The sequence below is a fragment of the Gossypium hirsutum genome, chromosome D01 (assembly GCF_007990345.1).
Source record: "Gossypium hirsutum isolate 1008001.06 chromosome D01, Gossypium_hirsutum_v2.1, whole genome shotgun sequence".
NCBI lineage: Eukaryota > Viridiplantae > Streptophyta > Magnoliopsida > Malvales > Malvaceae > Gossypium > Gossypium hirsutum.
In genome coordinates, this window is record NC_053437.1 from 60,857,393 (window position 1) to 60,882,022 (window position 24,630).

A 24,630-nucleotide genomic window follows, 5' to 3' on the forward strand; every position below is an offset into this window, starting at 1 on the left:
GTTATTTTTATTAAAGGGTTAGGAAGGATTATTTTATGAATTAACTTAATAAAAAATATATTATTCATGGCGTGTTGGTAACTTTTGAGTAAGGTCGAGTCTGTGTTTGCTTCAATCTTTTTTTAATTGTATGTGATAATTGGCTTTAGTTTTTTTTGTTATTTTTTCATACTAATTTTGAGTTTTTATATATTAAAAATTGACTTTATTTTATGGCTTTTGGATATTATTGAATAAAGTTAAAAAATCATAATTTTTTTTTAATTTTTCAAGTAAATAAAAAATAATCAATAATTTATATATAATATTATTTCAAAAACAATTTTTATATAGCATTTTAAAATTATTTTTACTATATTTAATATAAACATTCTCTTTTACATCATAAAGATTAAAATTAATTATAAATTAAATAACACATAAAATTCAATTCAATTCAATAACTATGATTGTTTTTAACAAAAAAACTTTCCAAACACTATCAACTCGGATCGGGTTTCGATTTTCCCCTTTTCTCCCCCCCAAAACCTTACTTTTGAGGTAATAAAATAAAGCATAATACGAAGTTGATAATGTAACACCCCATACCCTGTCCAATCGTCGGACCAGAGCTACAGGATACTACAACAGTAAACCAGAACATTCATATGCAATTTACTCATTAATAATCATTAAATCAATGTATAAATGTTAAGTCTATCGTTAACATGCGTTACAAGCAAAGTTGTTCTTAATCGAGCTTACGAAAGCCCTTAAATCAGCTCGAAACCAAATCAAAACCATTTTGAAACATTTACAAAAAAGATAGATAAAAATGTAAAACAATGGTCACACGGCCGTGTGATAGGCTGAGGCCATGTGGTGCAATATCACACTCGTGTCCCCAAACCATGTAACAGACTGTTGTCGTGTAATCCAGGGTCACACAGCCGTGTAAATCACTGGGGCCGTGTGAACTAAAAAACACCCTGAACGTGTTGAATACACGACCATGTCAACTAACCATGTGTGACACATGACCGTGTGGTAGCCTGCATACAGCAAAAATAGCACTTTTAAACAAGTTTCATACCATTCAAGCAAAATGACCTAAAATGCTAATTTATGCCATTCAGTCCTACGCCAAAACATACATATTTCATAGCCAAAACACTAATTCAAATAATCATTTAAACTATGCTCATTGACACCAACAATTCAATAAACTCAAATCAAATACAATTCATACCAAAGCTTTTAACCATTTCATATCACAACCTATTTCATATGCATAATACCATTCAAACTTTGTCGTTATCATTAACCTTCTAATTGTCAATTTGGCACCAACCACATATGTAACATCCGAAAAATTGGGTTGAAAGAAATTCAGTTAGTGAAATTGAGAGTGATTATGTCTTAAATTTGAGTTAAGGTTGTGATATTATGACAAGTGAATTGTTTTGGTTTAGTGGTTAAGTGTTTTGATTATGTGTACGAGGATCTGGATTCGAATCCTGTTTCTTGAAATTTTGCTATTTTACCTAAACCCCTACCTTTGAACAATTGGTTTACAAGTTCATTGTGTTCAACTGATGTCAAGAATGAGTCTGTTGGTTTAATGGTTAAGCTTTTGAATACTCTCTGATTCTGTGTTTGAAACTTTGTGAAAGTAATGAGAAAAATGTTTTTTTTTCATTATGCTACTTTGTGAAATTATTTTGTTTTGTTTTAAAATAACTAAATTCTATTTTTTTTTCAAAAACTTCTTTGTTCACGTTTGTTTTTCTTCCCCTTCTTCCTTTTCTTTTTATTTTTTTCTAACAACTCCGCTATAGGTTTTGTTGAGGAGATTGTGTGTTCTTGGTTCGATTTAAAGGTTAGCAGGGTAAGTCTTTGCCGTTGAATTTTTAGTAATGTTCGCTTTCGCTAGTTTTTGTCAAGATTGAGATTTTCTGCTCGTTTCGCTCTATCCTTCTTGTTGAGTGTTCAATTGATTCTTTTCCTAGGCGAGGGGTTTATGAAGCAAGTTCTCCGACGATCTAAGTTTACGTGTTACTGTTTTACGAGCGAGGGTAAGAAGAAGTTTCGATTTGAGGATTTTGTGTTGCATGTATTTCGGCGTAATTTCAGTTTAGATGTTAGTTTTTAGAGTTCTGATTGCGAATTAATTGTTTGATTGAGGTGTGATTGTCGTTTTAAGGTCGGGAATTATCCTTGTTGCTTATGCATTGAATCCGTATCAAGTGTGTAACGAAAACTCGAAAAATTATGATCAAAGAGTCTAGAAAATATGTTTGTCGATGCTACACAGTTGTGTGGTAGGTCGTGTAACTCACTATTTTAGAATGATAGGCACACGGGCTGGAGACACGACGCGTGTCTAGGTCGTGTAACTCACTATTTTGGAATTAGAGACACATGGGCGAGGGACACGAGCGGGTGTCAAGCCGTGTGAAGTGCTAATATGAGCTACATGGCCGTGTGGCCCTATGTGCCAAGCCATGCAGGCCACACGGGCCAAACATGTAGGCTGTGTAAGGCCACACAAGCATGTGGGCCAAACTTCCAAAATTTTTCCTAAGGTTTTAAACATCGTTTGGATCAAACATAGGCCTCCCGTAAGGTCCGTATGATCTAGATTAAGCTATAAAACCCAATATTTATTGATCTATTAGTGTATAATCTGTTATCTGTACGTATGTTTGATATGATATAAGATAAGTAAGTATGATATGTTAGCGTATAATGTGCTTTTGTTTTGGATGTGTTTAAGGTATGTGATTTATTTAGGTATGATCCGTGTTTTGTTAATTTGATGGTACGTTTCTGTGTTACTTATTGGATGAGAACCTGCTATATCTGAATATGTTGATTTATTTGATACTGATTTTGATATATAACCATGTATGTGACTTCATAAAAAATCTGATATGATACATTAAGATATGTTACATCTGTTCTGCAAAGTGTGGATTCCCATGCCTTTTGTTTCTGTTGTTTTATGACAACATGTTCTACATGCTCATCATTCTGGTTTTGTATATGCATGCCATGAGACATTGCCTGTGGTTTAGGATGATGTGAAAGGAGGAAGTTTTTGACAGTTTAATAATCTACAATGTCTGGTGGGTTATCCACAATTCTGTCTGGTAGCTTATCTGCAATCATAGTGGCTTGACCACATATATCCGATCTAGCAATTTTAACTACAATTCTGGTGGCACTATCCACAATTATCTGTTTGTGTGATTTGGTTGGATGAGTTTTGGGGAACTCTATTGGTGTGTTTGGAGGAGTTAGGTAGGATGTTTTCTGAAAATTTTGCATTTTAATTTTCTGAAAAATACCGTATTGGCATAGTCATGCATTCTCTATTCTGATTATATGATCATTACGAAATTCTCTACATTACTCTGTTTTGTTTATTGTATTTAGTATGATCTTTGTTTGAGTTAGTTATATACTGAGCTTTATAGCTCACCCTTTTGTTTATCTTTGACTGTTCAAGTAACCTTCTGACTTAGGACTGGATGGCGTGTGAGAGCTCGGATTGTTTTCGCACTTAATGTAAATATGGTTATGTTTCGTAATTATTTGTTTTGGACTTTTGGGTTGTAATTTGTTTCTGAACCTGTTTTGGGCTTCGTTAAATTCGTCGGTAATTAATGTTTTCAAATGTGAAACTGTAAAATCACGTAAGTCGAAAAAATAGATTTCAGTTTTCAGAACTAAAACTCTGAAAGAGATTTTACGCTGTAAATTAAGTAATTTCTTAAGCGTTTCTTGTAAATGAACAAATAGTTTTTTTAATGATTGTTTCACATATGTGTATTTGGAAAATACTTACTGAAAGCAATTTTCCAAACGAGTCGATGTAATTTCTCTAGATTCGCTCATAACTTTTCGATCGATTTTGGGGTGTTATAACATAACACAAATTGAGTTACATATATAAGTTTGTATACAAATCTAGTGTGCCAAAACATATTAACAACTTGCAAAGGTTAATCGTCATATGTACATGCCACAAGTAACCAACTTCAAAACATCAAAAGTCTACCGAATCAAGAGATGATAGGTATGAGTTTCTCGCTGATCCAATTAACATGTTCTGGACGTCCAAAACCTACAGAGAAGTAGTAACACGAGTAAGTATTTAAAATACTTAGTAAGCTCATACAATGTAAACATTTACTTACCTAAATTTCTTATCACATACAAAATCATTATGTAATACAATTATACCTATCAAGAATTCAAACAACATCATTAACATATAAGGATTTGAGCTCAAACATATATATAACATCATTTATTCACATTTTCATTTCAAACCAAATTATATATTATATCCAAATCATATATATTACTTTGCCAACATTCAATGGCATATCATCACATTTTCATTCACAATATTACTCGATGAAACTTTGTAAAAGAACTCTATACACAGGTGAAAGTAATAGTGCCTAAGTACCCGTTTGGGTTAAACCTACACGAGTAATGAATCATAGTGCCTGGTTACCCATTAGGGTTGAACCTGCACGAATCAGATAATAGTGCCTGGTCACCCATTAAGGTTGAACCTGCACAACAAATAGCCTGGCCAGGGGTTAATATACCTGTTTTCTCGAGTCCACAACACATGGTAGAGCTCAGAACCTGCGAGGAATAACTCGTAACCTCGTATACGAGACTTTTACTAATTTTATTGGGATTTATCTCATATTGCACCGCCATTCATAATCACCAACAATCACCATTACCAAATCAAATATAACATATTAACATTAGTAATTTAATTATATTGTATGAACTTACCTGACAAAATCATAGTGGTTTAGCCAGTAGGGACTAGTTTGTAATTTTTCTTTTTCCTCGTACATCCTCTAGTTGTTGTAATTCTTGATCTAAAGCATAATTTGACTCAATTAACCTTTAACAGTACAAAGAAGTCATATGATATTAAATAGAAATTAGAGATTAAATTTTACGTCTTTTACGATTTAGTCTTTTTCTTAATTAACTAGCCAAATGTCAAAATTACTGGACCAAATCTTAATACAACACTTAAATAACTTCGTAAATATTAAATAAATAATGTTTACGGACTCACACATTGAATTTTTGGTCTTGAAACCACTGTTTTCGACACCACTGAAAACGGGTTGTTATAAACAAACTTATTTTTAGTTTTGGCTTTGTTTGGGTTTTGTCCTTTGTTTTTTTTTATGTTTTATGTTTGGGGTTCATAGCTGTCTCTCCTAACATTATCATCTTCAAAATTCGAGCATGTATTCCCTCATTAGGAATACAATTTGTCTTACTATCACATGCAACATTTCTATATAAATTTTGCCATTCGTGAGGGAGGACTTCAGTCATTTAAAGGTTAACTTGTCAAAGATATTTATTAATTGACTTCCATTAAATAATAATCTCTCTCCAGACCTTGTTTAGTCAAATAATAAAGGGTAAACTACTCTAGATGCTACAGAAATTTGATTAATTTTTACTTTTTGTCACTAAACTTTTAAAACTTACAAAGATGTCGCTAATGTTATCATGCTATTAAAAATTTTAAAAAAATACCACCGATTGATTCCAGCATCACCGATGGCTTCCTTGGACACTGAACCTGTTGATGGATCTCCCAAGGTTGTCTCTTATTCCGATAATCCCAGCCCTAAACCTTAATCCCATGACTGCAATTGCTCGACCCTGGAATTTAATCTTTAGAAAATCATTCAAAGCTAAGTCATGACAAAGAATAGTACATGGAATAAAAAAGAAGAAGTTAAAATTTAAAACACATGCATGTATTACCTGGGAAATGCATCCACCAAGTCCCATGCCTTCAAAGAACTGATGAAAGGTGAGTGCAGCCACCAAAGGTTTTATAGCCTTTGGACTTTCAGAAGCACCCAATGATATCCCTATAATCATAGAGTGTGCCATTCCAATACCTTAAAAAAATCACATATATTGATTTTCATATTACAGTTTCAAACTCATATTACAATTGAGTCAGTTACAGAAAAGATTGATAACAACAAAAACAACCAAAATCACAAAATATATATTTTCCTAAAATAACAATATATATGATTCATAAAACATATTTGGTGTCTATGGAAGTTGAGCTGAATCCGAACGCTCAAGCATAGAAACAGAATCATGAGCATGGCCATGAATAGCATGAGTATGAAGATGAAGATGATTTTTGGTCTTCCCTATTTTCTCTTCATCAACATAGTTGCTCTCATGGGTTTTGTGAAGGTGAGACTTGGTGTAATGAGATGTAGCAAACACACCAACCATCAATCTACCAATCTTAGCAGCCATAGCCAACAGTTTGGCTAACGGAAACTTATCCCAAGGATTTTCACTAAGGCAAGGAGATGTTAAGTTTTCATTGGCGTCAGAAAGAACATGGATGAAGCCAATGGACAATATCACACCAGCAACAAAGGCTTTGATGATGAAAAAAAGGGGTTTTTTGAGGAAGGCTTTAGGAGGTCGACAGGCGGGTTATACGCATTATATGAGTTAGTTGTACGCATTATATGTTAGTCCAAACTAACAAAAGAACAAATGATGAGTTTAGATTGGTCTTTACTTTGTCTAGTGGCTAAGTTTTAGAGCTAACAATTTTCTTTGAGTTAATTATAGTTTTGGTATCCCAACTTTGACTAAATGTATAAATTGATTCCAAAATTTCAATTCCTGTACACCATCATCTATTTCCTCAAGGTGTAGGGTCTATATTCAAGAGAGCTTGTGGGCTGTTTTCTAATATCATCATGCATTCATTTCTCACAAAACGGAGCTAGGGAGGAAGAGATTTTGTGTTGTTAGATGGATGCTAAATTTTAGGTTTGTTTTATAGTTCAGATTCAATTTGACCTGAAGTTTGAGTCTAAAATTTTGTACAAGTCCGACCCTAATAAAAAAAAATCCTAAACCGAGTTCAATTTAGTCCGTCCGTATTAATTTTTTTATATTATTATTTTTATATAAAAGTATATTTAAAAAATATAATACATCAAATACACTAAAAATATTAAAATAAATGTCTTCCTACAAATTGAAAATATATTAAAAAAGTCTTTATACTTAAATAACACTAAGATAGTTGTAATTTAACAAGCAAATGCGTCTAAAATAGTAGCAAAATTAATAATAAGATAAGAGTTGTATGATATCCAAACAATAACAACAAAATAGTAACAATATAATAACAAAATGAGAACAAAACAACAACAACCAGCAAACTACAACAGAAAAAAGAAATTTAGGCAGATTTGGGTTGGGCTAAGCCCAGGCTAAAATTTTTACTTGAGGCTTGGCTCTTTTAGAAAGTAAGCATTATTTTTTGTCTAGACTTATTTTCTGAGTTTATATTTTTGTTCAAATCTTTCTATTTTTGGGCCAGGCCTTTCGATTTAGATGAGCAACCTGATCTATGATTAGATCTAAAACATGAAAAATGCTGGTAAAATTATTCAATTTTGTGTTACATTTATATTGGTATTTCAATAATATAAAATTAAGACTCACCACTATAAAACTAATACATTAACATTTAATATTTAAGTATTTTCATTTAATTAGTAGCTAAAAACCACAATTTTTTAATTTAATTATTATTTTCATTTAGGCTTTAATTATGGTTTGATTTTCTTTACGGGTGTAATATTTTAATTATCTAAATTGTTAATACATTTTATTATGTTTAACAATGTGAATAATATTTCTTTTTATTAATTACATTACATTATATAAAATTATATTATTTAATGAATTAAAATACGTAAAACCATATGGAACATATGTAAAATACAAGTTAATATACATAAAATCACAAATATATGGAGAATCTTATGAACCCACAAAACTATAACTTATAGTTTAATTATCATATTATAAAATTAATATGAGAATAATATTTATCATGACTTATTGTTAATTCTACAAGCAGATTAAAAAAATATATACTAAGTTAATATTAAATTTACGTAATTAAAGATACATAACCACTTAACCCTACTTGAAGAGCGGAAGAAAATAACATCTAAATCTGCCACTAGGAAAACAAAATAATTGGGCAGTAAAAAGTATTTTTGGGTTCGATTTCTCAAAATGTGGCCTTCATTTTAAATTGCTTCTCTAAATTTTTAAATATTCTAATCACATCTTTAAATTATTGATTTTATATCAATTAAGTCATTTAATTATTAAAACGGTTAATTTAATTATTAAAACTTTATGTAATATAATTTAAAATGAAGAATTTAGATAAAAGTAAAATGTTACCACATAACTTTCAAAAGTAAAAACAAAAAATAAAGTAAAATTGAAAAAAGAGAGATTGATCGATAAAGGTTTGTAAAGTTTCAAATACCTCAAAATCAAGATATATATATTTTTAAATTTTTCATTTTAAACTATGCCACATAAGGCTTGACATCTCATTTAACTATTAAATTAATGATTTTAGTGATGGAGGGACCATATTGATATAATCTCGCTAGTTTAAGGATGTAATTAGAATATTTTAAAGATTTGGGAACCAATTTAAAATGAAAGTTATAGTTTAGGGATGTATAGTGTAATTAACTCTATTAAAAATTAATTTTAACTAAAAACTTGAAGATATCATGGGTTGAGTTTTGCCGGACCTATGTATTCTATTAACATGCATTATATCTGTTCAAGCCTAGCTTAACTTGAAATACGAGTCTTAATTTTTACCCAAATTTGTCTTTATTTTATATAGCTAACTCAAATCTATTTTAAACCGTTCGTATTATTATTAATTTAATATATATTAATTATATATTTTTTCATTTATTAAAATTTTAAACATAGACAAATTAATATATATTTTAATGTATATATTATAATATTATTTATTTTATTTTATTTTATATAAATTATAAAAATAAATAAAACAATATATTATAAAATAGAAATCAAGTCGAGCTAGACTCAACATAGCTAGTACCTTAAAAGTTGTAGTTTTAACGTGATTCATATTTTAAACGAGTTTAATTTATTTATTCATTTGGACTTCGGACAGATGTTTTGATATATTTTGTGATGTAAAGCCCATAAGGATAAAAGCCCAAAATAGAGTTGAGCCCAAAATAAAGAATTTTGTCACTCACTACATTACCCATAGAAAAACCCTAGTTAGAGAATCGATATATTTGATAGAATTGAATTTGCTAGACGCCACACGGATAGCCCTATAGCAGCAGCAGCAGCAGCAGCAGCAGAAGCAAGGGGTTTAGAGACGAAATGGCAGCGAAAAGGAAGACTCCCGTCAAGACCAGAAACCCAGATCTGATCCGTGGTGTGGGAAAGTATTCCAGGTCTAAGATGTACCACAAGCGTGGCCTTTGGGCAATCAAGGCCAAAAATGGCGGTGCTTTCCCCCGCCATGATCCCAAACCTAAGGCCCCCGCTGCCGCTGAGAAACCTCCCAAGTTTTACCCGGCTGAGGATGTCAAGAAGCCGCTTCTTAACAAGCGCAAACCTAAACCCACCAAACTCAGGTTCTTCTTTTGAAAACCACTATTCCTTTATTTATAGATTTCTGAAGAAACGTTCCTTATTTTTGGGTTTTTACTTGTTTTTCATTTGTTTAGAGCAAGCATTACACCAGGGACTGTGTTGATTTTGTTGGCTGGAAGGTTTATGGGGAAGAGAGTTGTTTTCTTGAAGCAACTTACTTCTGGGCTCCTTTTGGTCACCGGTGGGCATTACATATTTTACTGCTATCCTTTTTTTGTCATTGATTTGCTTACTGCTTGAAAATATTGGATGTATGATATATGTTATTCAATTGCGAGTTGGATATATGAACATGTTTGTTAAAACCCTTGTTATTGATTTCTTCAGTATTACTTCCATAGTTTCTCACGTGGTTTATTTTCTAGAAGCATTATGTTGCATTTCCATTTTGTGCTGCTTTTATCTTATAGATAATATTTGATGGTAACAAACCAATTTAACATTCAATATGCCCGAGATTGAGTGATGCTATCTTGAAATTTGATGCTTTTACTTGTTCGTTTTATGTATATAATGTAGTATCCGCATTTGTTGTCTGTTCGTCATAAGCTAGATTTTCTTTTTTATTCCATGGTTTGTTCACGTTTTTTGCTTAAATTTGGGAGTCTTAAACGATGGCAGGACCATTCAAGATCAACGGTGTTCCTTTAAGGCGTGTTAACCAATCCTATGTCATTGCTACTTCCACCAAGGTTGACATCTCAGGGGTTAACGTAGACAAGTTTGATGACAAGTACTTTGCCAAGGAAGTAGAGAAGAGGAAGAAGAAGACTGAGGGAGAGTTTTTCGAGGCTGAAAAAGAGGCAAGTTTGTTTTGGTTTGCATGTAATTATAGCTTAAGCTTGTCCTAATTGGATTCTTATATTTTAGTGTGCTGATTGTCTTCTCTTTTACATTTCATCAAACAAAATTATAGGATAAGAAAAAACTGCCTGAAGACAAGAAAGAAGACCAGAAAGCAGTCGACGCCTCTTTGATAAAGTCCATCGAGGGAGTCCCAGACTTGAAGGCCTACCTCGCCGCAAGGTTTTCTCTCAAGTCTGGCATGAAACCGCATGAGCTTGTCTTCTAGAGGATATTTTGCATTCCCTTATGTTAAAGGGCTTTTACTTTTGAATTCTTTTGGTTTAGATTATCTATGGTTTTATTATGGGGTGCTATTGCTATATGTCCAGAACCTAAATTTTGGATAGTATCTTCTGTTATGCAAGAACTTAAAGTTTCCTTCTTTGTTTGTGTTCTGTGCTCATATGATTGAAGCTTGTTCTATTTTAATGATGGCCGATGGGAACACAGTTATTTCTACCTGAATAATTTTCATATCACTAAATGAAGTCTCTTAATTTTGAACACATTTAATCACTAGCTTTTTTCCATCCCTGAAGGCTGCATCTTTAATCATGAAATGCTTGCATTTGAAATTTCTTTATCATAGAAAATTATGATTTGGGTCAAAAAAACTGATTTGGATTTGAAGATCTAAATTCTTTGTGTGGATAATAAATAAAAAAGTTGGACTTTAATTTGAGAAAATTCAAGTTCAATTTTAAAAAACATGAGAATTTTTTTGTTCTCTTTTTTCACACTTTTTTCAAAACTCAATCAATAAATAACTAGACTTATAATATATCATCAATGAAGTTCAAATTTTTTAAAATTAGATTGATAGGTGAAACGGTCGATTCTTAGTTCAATTGATTTGACCTATTCAATCTATTCAATTGAATAAATTATTGAAAATAAAAAATTATTTCAAAATAGATAAAAATTAGTTCAATCGATTCAATCAATCTAATTAGTTCATGAGTTAACCAATTTAACCCTTCACTCTAGACTGGTACTTGGACCAATTCTTGTTGATTTGATTTTGAAAATAATGATGAAAGTTCATGCATTTAATTTGATACAATATAAATATTAAAAAAAATTTATACCATAATTTCCACAATTTTAATTAATAAATCCCTCCAAAAAATTTGTAATTTCAATAATTAGGTCACCGGTTTATTGTTCCAATTGATTCGATCAATTCAACCGGTTTGATCAGTTTGATTAGTATGATTGGTTTGATCGGTCCACCTGGCTCTATTAAATAAAGCATGTAAAAATTCATAAAAAAAATTTGGTTCAATCGATTCAATTGCCCAATCAACCGATCGATAGCGATTCTCAATTCAACCGGTCTAATGCCTTTCGCCAGACCGATACGTTGATCTGTCCCAATAGACTGGTTCAAACAACAATGTTCAAAGTCCTCTTAAATAATTAAATTTAAAAATATATATATTTTTAAGACTTAGAATTAATTGAAATCTAAATCTAAATTTGAATTATACAAATAATAAATTTGAATTAATTCAAAATCTTAAATTTCAAATATTTTAATTCCCAAACAACATAAAAATAATTAATTCACAACTCATAAATTGCAAAACTAAAATTCTAAAATCTAAATCCAAATTTAAAAACTAACCTTCTTGATTAATTTCAAGAACATAGAAAGCATGCAAGTAGCCTTCAATTGCAACTATGCCCTTCCTTTCAATAACTATATGCTCTTTGTTGCCAATTTCCACTATTGAAAATATTATTTATTTTAATTAATTTTGAACATAAATTTTATTAATTTTGACAGTAATTGATCATTTTTTTATGTAAGTATTACAATTATTGATGTGTCGGAAAACAAATTTATATGTAAATTGCATGGAAATTTTGACACGGAAACTCGAATTGGCTGACAAGACGTTTAGAATTTAGGGTTATTTATTTTTATTAATATTTTTAAAAAAATATATATTTTGGGTAAATTACACTAACAATCACTCAATTTTGATGTCATTGGCAAAACAGTCAGTCTGCTTTCAATTTAGTCACTCAACTTTCGAAAAATAACAAACCAACCACTATTGTTATCGAGTTGACGTGGCCAATTAAACTGTTTACGGTGTAGCCTAGAGGCCCATATGACCACGTCAGCTCGATAACGTTAGTGACTTATTTATTATTTTTCAAAAGTTGAGTGACTGAATTGAAAGCAGAGTAACTGTTTTGTTAGTGACATCAAAATTGAGTGACTATTGGTGCAATTTACCCAAATACTTTTAAGAGATAAATTAGAATTAGATTAAATTTACCTTTGAGATCAACTAGAATTAGATTAGATATTTTTGGTTTGACACATTAGGTTTATTGTTTCTTCTTGGATTTAGATTTCAATTATTACTTAAATGGCAATAACAATGGACAAATTGGATAAAATTCAGTCAAATCTAGAAATATTTGAAAGATATTAAATTTATTACTGAATAGGCTTCTATGGATTAGAGAAATGATAATGAATCTTACATTCTGAAATATTTTACTAAATTTACCCTATTTTTGAAATCCAATTCTCACACACATTATTCTTCTGTCAAAACACTTGATGATACATCAAGAAACTAGACAGATATAAACAAACTCAATTAACTGAGTGAAGAACTTAAAACTCTAAATAATGAAGTGTAAAAGAAATCGAGTAACTTGCGGTGTAGTTAACTTTATAAAGTAAGTGTAAGTTAAATTTATAAGCACATTAGAGAAGAAATAATGTATTCACAAAGCACTACCCCCTTCTCTTTTCAATTTTAAGGGGGTGCCATCAAATTTCAGTTGCTATTAGCCCATTTTTCTGAAGTGATCAACAAAAACAGTCATTTAACCACCGGGACTGGCTGATGCACTGTCATAAGGAGGATTCTTTCCACTCTAATCTGTTAAGCCCGTCAACAATTGCCTTTCGGAACTCATTGTTATGTAGAAGAAACGACGAGACATGGCCACCTGTGACCCATCTCACTTCTGAACCATGCCAAGCCTTTTGAAGCTCCAGCACTGAGTGTTTTGGTATGTAACCATCATCCTGAAACGCATAATTGCAGTTGAAATATATAGATAGCACCATTGGCATTCTATGAAAACTATAAAACATAGGAATGGTATACATATGTGTGTGTGTGTGTATATATATATAGGTGTTTGATTATCGTAAGACCTTATTTACAGTATGTGGAAATACCCAAGCCCCTTTGTCCTTCACAAGGGGAAGAAAACTTAATAGTGGACCTTCAAATAAGACTTAACATGGATGATCCAAACAATCAACAACCTTTTTCATAACTAGAAATTTTAAATGGTCAATAGTTAAGCATTGAATGTTTTGAATCAAATCTTTACTGGCCTTATGAATGACGATGCATTTAAATGGTCAAAATAGTTAAGAAATTGAAATCTGAATATTAACACAAATTACTTATAGAATGCATCATAACTCATAAGGTCAGTAAGATGCTAGACAAGCTAAACTTTGAAACAATCAAGCTCCCCACATGAATCATCCATTAAAAAACCATGATAGATTTATTCGCAGCAAAATTTAATAGTAAGAAGTTTTCATGTTCTTAAGCAACATCCATTAAAAAACAAGATGAAGAAAGTGATTCAATAACAATATCAACAAGCTCCTTATTCATATTCTTAAGCAACATCCATATTGTCAGATAGAGATATGGTACTTACAGTTGCTGCAACAAATATTATGGCATTAGGGTTTTTGGGAATTGGAAAGCGTGTGACATCTGTGAGAGACAGTACATTTCGCATTCGTTCTCTCACCTCCTCGAGAGTCATTGCAGCCTCTTTTGCTGCAAGATCCTCTCTCAGTGCCTCCCATGCAGTGGCATGCTTCAATATACCCTCACAGAATGCCACAACAGCAGAATGTGGGGAGAGAAAAGGAAGGGTTGCAACAGGTGTGGGGTGCAGTGATCCAACCATTGCAGCATGCACTCCCCCTATTCCCATAAAAGCATCAAACTTCAAAAGGGTGTGCTAACTAACAATACAAATAGAATAAAAGCACCACAAGAACAACAATTCTTACCCATGCTAAGTCCACACACACCCATCTTGCCAAACCCTGCCTCAGAGTCTAACCAGTATAAAAGGCTCCGAGCCTCTTCAATGGTTGCTCGTCCTAATAAAAGCAAATCACTGACACACAAGAGTTTTGCACCACGCTGCAGCATAGGACGCCTTTGACCATAGAAAGGGCTATAAAAACAGTTATATTAATTAGAAAACCTAAAAGCACAAGTACAAGAAGATAAGCTCAGCTTCAAAAAGTAGTTGATAATACAGAAAGGACTCTGACCTCTCAAGCACCATAGTTGCAATGTTTTGTTTCAATAATGGTCCACCAAGACGCAATCTCCGTTCAAATGTATGGTCTCCTGTGCCTGTCAAAGAGGTTACATTTTATATCATTAAAGATGAGTTTTAAACATCAAATTCACAACCCAAAATAATTTTAAATTTGAAGCAATACTTGCAAGATTGTAGTATACATCTAAGCTGAAATACTTGGAATGAATAATCTAGGAAATAACAGGTAACAAATGATACAGGTATAGCAAACAATACAAAGGTTTTATACACGAGTAAACAAAACAGCAGCACGAGAACACGAAATCTAGTGAATATGTCTATGTTTTCTTATTTGATAGTAGGATCCAGTAGAAAATAGTAAGCCTCGAAAGTCGAAAGTTGAAACAACCACAATAAACTGTATTCATTTCAATATCCACAGAGGCATTTCAGGGTGTTGATGTAATCTTCAAACAGACTTGTGCTATACCATCCACTGCTTATAAGCATTCTCTTATCTTCTTTAAGATTTTAAATTTTGAACATTGGGCATAGCATGTAGGCTTCAGTCAAAATCTACATCAGGAATAAAGCAGCCTAGATATTCATTACTAGATGATCATTCTAAGCTCAAACCAAGAATATAAACAATCAATTTGCACTATCCAGGAAGATAAACATAAACAAACAACTAAGATTCACCAACTTAAAAAGTGAATCACTAATAAACTAAACTACACTCTAACAATGAGAAGACCAAATTCTTGTAAACCAGCTTAATTAATCAACAAAAGCAATCAAAAAGTGCACACAAAGATACCTGCTAGGTGAACCACACATGCCATCTTTTGAGGTGGCACATCTTTTGGGACAAGGAAAGCAACCCTCGCATTTTGACTTTCAGGAGGCAATGCACTAAGCAACTGCTCATCACAAGGGGTCCTAAACACACCTTCTCTCAAACAAGCATTTTGGGTCTCCCAAACAGTTCTCCAAATGGGTTGAATCAAGCTTGGAGGCCAGTTTTGGCCTTCAACTTCAGGGAACAACTGGCTTATCAATCTCTCCAGAAGCTCAAGCTTTGTTCCACCCCACCCTCTTGAGAAGAACGGCGGGGTTATCTTTGTTCTATGCACAAATGCACCATATACATGGTCTAGAATGTAATGAAGCATCCCTATATTAACTGTAACCATATTTTTTTCTCTTTTTGAAGAAAACCCAGATTTCAAAATTGCATAAAAGAGAGGAAATTTGTATCTTTTTATTGATTCCGCTTCAGTATCAACAACCCAGTAATCAGAACTCAATAACAAGATCAGTTTTTTTTCATAAAAAGAACATTGATTAGAATGTGGAGAAAAGCACAATACAAGATCTGTTGAATAAAACCATACCTTCCCCTCTAAAATCAATGAAGCAATAACATTGCAAGAGAAAATTTTTTTTCAAGAGCTGTAAAGTATTCAGGGTAAGCAATTAATAAGAAAAAGAGAAGATTTGAGATAATGAAGTGAGACCCAGAAAGATAGAAAAAGGACGGATTATGAAGAAAGGATGTAGCTTTCGAATTGTTTTCGGGGGTTTTTTATTCGAAGCAAATAGGTTAAAACATACTATTAGTCCCTGTTATTTTAACGAAATTTGAGATTTAATCCATGGACTTAAAAGGTTAAAATTGATTTTAAAATCTCAATCCAATCATTAAAATCTTTATGGCATGTTAAGTTTATGATAATGATTGGATTAATATTTTTAAATTGAAAACAAATGAATCATTAAATTTTATAGTATAGAGACTAAATATCAAATTATATAAAAGTAGAGGGACTAATAAAAAATTTAAACCAAACAAATATTAGGAACCAAGCTAAAGCAAACCATACCGCCGCTCTAATCTGTGGGTGGTATTCAGGATTGGGTCCTACATGCCACGTCATTGAACATCTATTTGCCACGTCGTCATTGCCGATTTGCTGTTTTATTGTCTCACTTTCATGTCTGTGTAGTATATGCCTATATGGTGGTGAGTGGGTGAGGGTCCCCACTGTCTTCCCCATAATTGTAGAGGCCAGCATGGAACACAGTGGATAAGGTTGTAATTATGTTTATTTTCATTTTCTTACTAAATAATTTTGAATAAAAAAAATTAAAAAAGTTGGTTGAGGATTTGATGTTGATGATCATATTGTAATCAATTATCTTAATACAAGGACCCAACTGTTATTATTATTTTTTATTTTTTAGTCCTTGATATATCTTAAACAACTTTTAAAATATGATTATTTTTTATTTATTTGGATGAAAATCACTAACATAGAATTTTGTTTTTAGTGTATATAGGTGAATTGTTTATCTCAAGTCTCAACCTTGACATTATAAGTTTACTAAAGTTTATATGAAATTAGGTTAGGGGACTTATATGATAATATTATCATTCAATAAATTACATTAATAATCACCCGATTAAAGGTGTCTATAGTCGGGCCCAACAAAAAATTTAGGCTCGGGTTTGGCCCAAAAATGGGCTTAAAATTTTGTCCAATTTCGGCTTGGATAAAAATACTAAAACCCGAGCCCGGCCGTATAATTTTTTATATAATTTAAAAAAAACAATACATCAAAAATATTAAAAAACATTAAAATAAATGTTTCCCAACAAATTAAAAATAAATTAAAAAATATGTATACTTAAATAATACTAAGATAAATGTAACTTAACAAGTAACTGTGAAAAATAGTAACAAAATTAATAATAAAATAAAAGTTCTACAATATCCAAATAATAACAATAAAATAGTAGCAACATAGCTGTGAAATTGAAGCAAAATAGTGAAAAAAAACAAATAAAATAGCAAGAAAATAATAAAAAACAGTAAAAAAAAACAACAGGTTTTTCTTTTCATATTTGGTTCGGGCTAGGCTCAAGTAAAAAAAGCTTTACAAGAAGCCTGACTCGTTTTCTAAACAAAGAATACTTTTTTGCCCAAGCCTATTTTTCGTGTATGTATTTTTACCCAAACCCTCATATTTTTTAAGCGGAGTCCCAACTCAACCCACCCAACATTGATCTCTTGATTAAAAATGGTCTCAACCGAGTCTTTTAAAATCTCAAAGCCCAAACCGAAGGCCCTATAAAGGGTTGACTCCTTTGCAGCACAATTCGAAGAAGGCTACGTTGACCAATGATAGAACTAACACTTGGCAACAATTTGCCTTATCATTGGTTTTAATTAAAAGTTAGATTGAATTTTAGTTTAATTGACATTGTCATATATGAGTTCAAGTGTACTAAATTGCATCATGTTTTAATAAAAAAGTCATTTTTAAAGATTTTAAACCCTAATATCTTTATATAAGTTGAAGGGTTTATTATGGTAAAAATATCTTTCATATTTTATATTAATAAAATTTAAAATTTTCAAAGTTGATATTCCATAATTGTTCCCTCCCATGCTCAAAATTTATGTTATCTTGAACAATTTATATTCTCATTCACTAGGGATCCAACTGGAATTAATGAGAAAGCAAACCCAATCTGATATATCGAAAAGCCACATACATTACAGTTTTGTATTACTACAAATTCAGATCAACAGGATGGAAATGGATTTAGCCTAAGGATAGGGGCACAAATGAGGGGATGAGCTCGTGGAAGTGTAAGTCCAGGTCCTTCTTCCATATCAACACTTCCATCAACCTTCCAATCAAAGCATTGAATCATAATAGCAAGACTCGTTTGAACAACTTGCAACGCCATTGAAGTTCCAGGGCATGATCTTCTCCCACTCCCAAATGGCAACAAATGAAAATGTTGTCCCCTTACATCCATTTGACTACTTCTCCCATTCACAAACCTCTCTGGTCGGAATTCAAGTGGGTTCTCCCAGTGATCCCGGTCCCTACCGATCGCCCATATGTTAATGAACAGTCGTGTCTTTGCCGGAATTTCGTAACCTTCAATATTACAATCCTCGCTTGATTCCCTTACAATCATAGGACCAGCCGGATGAAGCCTTAATGTTTCCTTTACAATAGCTTGAAGGTAAGGGAGGTTGGTGATATCTGATTCTTGTACTATTTTGTCTTTCCCTACCACAATATCAATCTCTTGTCTTGCTTTTTCCATTATGTTTGGATGATTAATAAGCTCTGATAATGCCCATTCTATTGTAACAGCACTTGTGTCTGTCCCAGCTACAAATAGGTCCTAAAAATCCATATAGAGTGTCAGTCAGTTAATTCGACTCCAAATGTTTGTAAAATTATAAAATTTTCATTATAATCTGAAAGCTTTTATTTATGTTACTGAAAAAAATGTCCTTTACTGAATTAACTTAACCTAAATTACTTTGATTTATGCTTTTTTTTAAGTTCTTGATCAAGTAACAACATCATCTTATTTTAAACCCTAGTCTCTTTTCATTGTCACTTGACATCTATGGCATTCTCTATTTGCATTGCTACATTAATTGAAAGCACTTTTTTTTTCTCATTTTCTATGGCTTAATTTTTCTCATGAACTAATTTTAAATGTCATGAATTTATGAATTAAAACCCAAACAATTTTCTTCTTCTTCAATTTTTAATGTTGATCATTAGTATATTCTTTTACTTGTTGCTGAGTACTATACTATCATATATCGATTATCGAATTATCAATTAAACTCATCAACCAGATTTCAATTAAAACTTAATGACTCAGTTAATTAGATAAAAATTTTAGAACAGATCACTAAATAACCAAAACTTACTAACAATCCATTGACTTCGGGTGTAGTTAACCTAAAGATTATATAATTCAAATATTATAAAAGTAGATGATAAAAGAAGGTTACCACTTACCAGGATGAATGCCTTAATGTTTTCTCTGGTTAATCTCATCTCCGAGCTTTCATCTTGTGAAATATCAAGTAAAACATCAAGTAAATCTTTTACTGTATTATCATCCTTGTTTGTCTTCCTTGCTTCTTCATGTTCCTTTATTATTCTATCCATCATTGAATCAAACTTATCACGTACTTGTTTCAGCTTCTTGTTCATTCCTTGCAAATCCAAATTCTTACAAAACCAGATAAAATCCGATAAATTAAACTGTCCCGACAGCTTAGCTATAACTTCCACCAACTTCCTTACCTCTTCAGCTTCATCTTCATTATTACAACATGTATCATTCATTATCATTCTCGACACAATATTATTGGTCAACCTTACTAGCTCACCTCCAACATCTACTTTTTCACTAGCATTAGCTGTTTTCAGCATGAACTGAAAAAACCGGATTAATTCTTCACGTCGAACCGGAAGAAACTGATCCAACATTCGACCACTTAACAGCTCCGACATGCAGATTTTCTTCATGAATTTCCAGTACGGTCCGTAAGGAGCAAAGGAGAAATCAGCTGAGCCATATGTAAGGTAGTCAACAACGGCGGTTATCGGTCGGTTTGAGAAAGATGATTCGTGGGTTTTGAGGAACTGCTTGGCTATTTCCGGAGAGGAAGCCACGACACATGGGACAGAACCGAGACGGATATGTATTAAGGGTCCATGTTTAGTTGAAAGCTTGTGAAGGGCTTGGTGAGGTATGGGAGCAAGGAGGTGGAGGTGTCCGATGATTGGTAAGGCTATTGGACTAGGTGGAAGACGTGTGGTGGTCCGGTTCTTGGTGAGTATGGTTCTGAACAAAATGAAAGACAGTAGCCAAAGGAAGAAAACTAAGAAGTAGCCTTGAAAATCAGCCATTTTTGAACCTTGGTTAATCAATTAACACGTAGACTTTTGATTTTATAAGTGGTAGGATGATCGACTTCCATTAATTGGTTTAAAGTTTGTATTTGTCATGTAATTGAATTTTGGGTGTTGGTTTGCCATGACTAGGTCAGTGGCCGTCTCCCTTGGATATTGACAAGTTCAAAAGTATTTAGTTTTTTTTATATGTAAGGACATTTTTGTAGACTTATGATTTTATAAGTGGTAGGATGCTAGACTTCCATTAATTGGTTTAAAGTTTGTGTATTCGTCATGTAATTGAATTTTGGGTGCTGATTTGCCATGACTAGGTCGATGGTCGTCTCCCAAGGATAACAAGTTCAAAAGTATTTAGTTATTTTTATATGTAAGGACATTTTTTTTTGTCTTGTTCTTCCAATCATTCTTTCTTTTGGCTTTATATTGCTTTTAGATGAACCTTTCTTTCTCTTAGAAAAGGCTTTTGGTTGTTTCCGCAAGTAGCCGGCCAGGAGCCAATCAAGGGTTATCTAAATAATGGGAAATGATTCTACGAAAACATACACACTATATCTCTTATTAATTATTTAACGTCATTTTAATATTATTTTTTATATTATTGATACATTATTTTGATAATATTTATAACCTGAATCCTTGATATTAAACTTTAGATTTTAGACCCAAAACCTTAAATCCTATACTTAAGAACCGAAACCCTAGATATTAAGCCTTAGACTATATATGGCCTTGGATGGGTCCAGGGGCTAGGGTCCATGGTCCAAGGTCCAGGGTGTAAGGTTTAATGTCCAGCGCTCAGGGTTTAGGTTAAAAAATTTACCAAAATGTGTCAATAACATGGAAAATAGATGCTGAAAAGACATTAAATAATTGGTAAGAAATACAAGATGATGTGGCGTCTCTATTTCATACAATTCTTTTCCATAAATAATTTTATTTGAACAAAATTAGATCGAAAATTAATCGGGGTTAAATCTATTTTTCTAAAATTATTCATTGATTACGAAAGAATTTATTGATCATAAACATATTTAATTTTTGATAAACCCATTAAAATACAAAATATTATTTTTTAAATATTTTATAATAACAACTTTTTATTTTTATATAAATAAGTTATAAAAATAAAAAAAAATTAATGAACAAAACTGAAATATTTTGATTCAGTTATGACAATAAATCTAGTTTGATTTATTCGATTTTAGACACTTAGGGCTAGTTTAACATTGCTTTTGAGAAGTACTTTTGAAAAGTTTGGTCCAAGATTTAAATGTTTAGTATTGCTATCAAAAAGCGCTTTTGAGAAATAAAATGTCCATTTTAGATATGGTGTTATAAAGTAACAAATAAGCATTTAAATAATGTTTAAATTAGTTAATATTATGATATTTTAATAAGAATATAGAAAATATTTTATTATAATTTGTTGTTAATATTTTAATATATGAAAAATAAATTTTAAATATTTTTTAAGAAATTAACCAGAGAAGGAAAAGTATCATGTGTTGGAGGTATGAAAACATAATTAAGTTGTTAAAAGTGCTTTTGAGAGAGAAAAGCGAAAAATTCTAACTTCTCCATTTGGGAAAAAGTGGTTTAAAAAAACAAAAAATTTCCTTCAAAAGTTATTTGTTTAGCAATCCTTTTGTTTCAAAAGTATTTTTCATATCAAAAGTGCTTTTAAAAAGTACTACTAAACACAACCTTAGTTAATTTATTCGGTTATTGATATTAAATAATCGAATCAATCGATTATAGGTTCTTAATAAAAGACATTGCGCTTTCAAAAAGAAAATGTACGTTCAAATTTTGAAAATGATATTATTAAAAGAGATAACAATAAATCGTAAAATGAAATAGAAAAAAAAATAGTGATACTCACGGGATGGACAAGTTTTCTTACCTTCCAAACTTAACCTTACGCTAGCTATGTGATAGCCAAAATGCTCATCTCTCTTTTCCGCCTTCACTTGCCGGTTCTCACAAGCTTAGAGTGGGAAATTTGTCAAGCTTTTGGCTTTGACACCTAGCATGAGTTTAACCACCAATTCACCTAGTTATGCCATCTATCCCACTAATTCTTTGAATATTCCACGCTTCACAATGGATCTGCGAAAAGTAGTAAACGTTTGTGGGAAGAAACATCTCTTAACTCCTACTATTCTAAAAAGAGGAAGACCATAAGAAATGTCAACAAAATCAAAAGCCTATGATGATGGTTACAGCAGATATCATGTCATTTGTAAATGAACTCGGGTGATCAATGCTTTTCTAATTGATTTTACCTTAGTTGTATGTAGCATCTCTGGTAGATCCAAATAGAAACATTTCAAGTTCATAACTCGTTTGAACTTGTTGCTGAAAGCTTTTTATGATCCATATTGAATAATTCATAGCAAATTAAGAAAGAAAAAAGTTCGAATTAGTAAGCGAAACCATATTAGAATATTTAAACTACAGTACTAAGAATTTAATCTATACCAATGGATGGAATTTTGACATTAAGAAAGAAAGAATTGCCTATATAAGCTTGGATGATGATATTTCCTCTCAATTAAAGGTCACGGCTACATAGTTTTCCTCTTATCTCTATGGTGGACCAATTGTACATGCAGCTAGTCCCTCCTTACCCATTTACCATTCTTAATATCACCTTTAAACTTTACACTTAGCTTTTAAGTAGATTTATTCATGAGTTGAATTAAACTATAGTTGGATATTAAATTTTTTAAACTCTAAATTTATTAATTTATTTTACTAAAAAAATCTGTTTAACTGTTCAAAAATTAATAAATTATCATTTTATTCAGATACACCCAAAACATTGTACAAACCCAACCCAACCCAATTCAGGCCGGCCTAATGTACTAAACATTTTGTTTATCAGCAAATATATATCCCACTCGAAATTTCCTCACTATTACCGATGCATAGGGTTTAATTACCATCTAACCGCTTTGTCCTTTCATGGTGATATTTGCATTTAAGTCCCTCCTATTTCACCACAATCCCAACTCAATCCTTGCTCACAGTTTAATAATTATACTTCCATCAACTTAAATTACCTTGTTAAGTGTCACTTTAATTCTACAGTCCTTTTTCCGCAAATAATAATTACTTAAAAATTTTGGAGCACCGGGAATTTCCGGAATTATTCTTTAAAAATTAAGTTTTTTTTATTAAACTGATTTTTTGAGTTTAACATTTTTGTGTTGTACAATATTAAATTAAGATGATGTCTGCTCTAAGACAAACGATGACATGTATTCTTGGTTGAGTGGGGATAGGTCATAATGATGTGTATATATGATATAATATTAAGGTTGGGCAGCTGATTGATACATTTCAAATTTTCTACTAAGTTGTACTATGAAACAGGGACCCAAATTGATGTGTATATATTACCTTAAGAATCAACGACCAAAATTAATATTTTATTCAAAAAATAAATAAATTAGATTAAAATTGAAATTAAATTCCATATCATCTCCTCACAGTCTAACCCTCTTAGTGGCTCGATTAGCCACCAGTCTTGTCACTGCTACCGTCCTCTTTAATCCAACTAAGCTCGATGCAGCAAGCTTTTCCTTGTATGAATTGGCGAAAGTGTCCATTAATCGAAAATGTTGATGATGCAATACTTAGTATAATTTCTTTTGGAGTTTAGTTTCATGATGGTAAGCAATCTACAACAGTGGTCCATGGGATCAAACACCGTATCTTCCTGGATGTTTATATCAATCTGTCATATCATTTTTTGTTTGAGTTAAGTAGGTTCTATCCTTGGTTTTATTCAAATCTCACATCATTTTCCAGGTTTTATAGTTTAATTTATGTTCTCCATCACTAAAGTAATTGTGCATTGACTGGACCACTTCAGAGATGGCTCAAGTATTAGATGCCAGTTAATAGTATTTCACCTCTTGAATGCCATGGAAATGAAACTGATATATTGAGAAATACTGCATTAGAAGGGTTAAAGGTCAGTTAGAAAATGGTAGAGAATATATCTATCTATCTATCTATCTATCTATAATGACTGCAACATTAATTCCTGATAGGATCCGAACCAAAATGGGATTTTCAGTGGGAACTTATGCCCCTTTCAGATGGATTCATACTGGTTTGCAT

At 31.8% G+C, this 24,630-nt stretch overlaps 4 protein-coding genes across 4 annotated transcripts; 1 reads left to right on the top strand and 3 right to left on the bottom strand.

Annotated features, from left to right (window-relative positions):
• Positions 1-5,367: 5,367 nt before the first annotated feature.
• On the bottom strand, positions 5,368-6,521 carry LOC121213991 (zinc transporter 9). The gene is made up of 2 exons (XM_041087557.1): positions 5,809-6,521; positions 5,368-5,715 (listed from the first exon to the last, which is right to left on the bottom strand). Exons 1-2 carry the CDS (start codon positions 5,938-5,940, stop codon positions 5,593-5,595), a joined length of 255 nt encoding a protein of 84 aa, XP_040943491.1. The 5' UTR covers positions 5,941-6,521; the 3' UTR covers positions 5,368-5,592.
• A 2,617-nt stretch (positions 6,522-9,138) lies between these two features.
• LOC121213992 (60S ribosomal protein L6-1) lies at positions 9,139-10,789 on the top strand. The gene is made up of 4 exons (XM_041087558.1): positions 9,139-9,542; positions 9,636-9,742; positions 10,183-10,364; positions 10,478-10,789. Exons 1-4 carry the CDS (start codon positions 9,286-9,288, stop codon positions 10,631-10,633), a joined length of 702 nt encoding a protein of 233 aa, XP_040943492.1. The 5' UTR covers positions 9,139-9,285; the 3' UTR covers positions 10,634-10,789.
• A 2,288-nt stretch (positions 10,790-13,077) lies between these two features.
• LOC121213993 (protein ABHD18) lies at positions 13,078-16,309 on the bottom strand. The gene is made up of 5 exons (XM_041087559.1): positions 15,569-16,309; positions 14,756-14,840; positions 14,486-14,655; positions 14,122-14,396; positions 13,078-13,465 (listed from the first exon to the last, which is right to left on the bottom strand). The coding sequence occupies exons 1-5, from the start codon at positions 15,942-15,944 to the stop codon at positions 13,289-13,291; spliced, it is 1,083 nt and encodes a 360-aa protein (XP_040943493.1). The 5' UTR covers positions 15,945-16,309; the 3' UTR covers positions 13,078-13,288.
• A 1,961-nt stretch (positions 16,310-18,270) lies between these two features.
• LOC107944571 (cytochrome P450 93A3) lies at positions 18,271-20,493 on the bottom strand. Its single transcript, XM_041087560.1, has 2 exons — positions 19,594-20,493; positions 18,271-18,958 (listed from the first exon to the last, which is right to left on the bottom strand). Exons 1-2 carry the CDS (start codon positions 20,491-20,493, stop codon positions 18,341-18,343), a joined length of 1,518 nt encoding a protein of 505 aa, XP_040943494.1. The 3' UTR covers positions 18,271-18,340.
• Between the last annotated feature and the right edge of the window lie 4,137 nt (positions 20,494-24,630).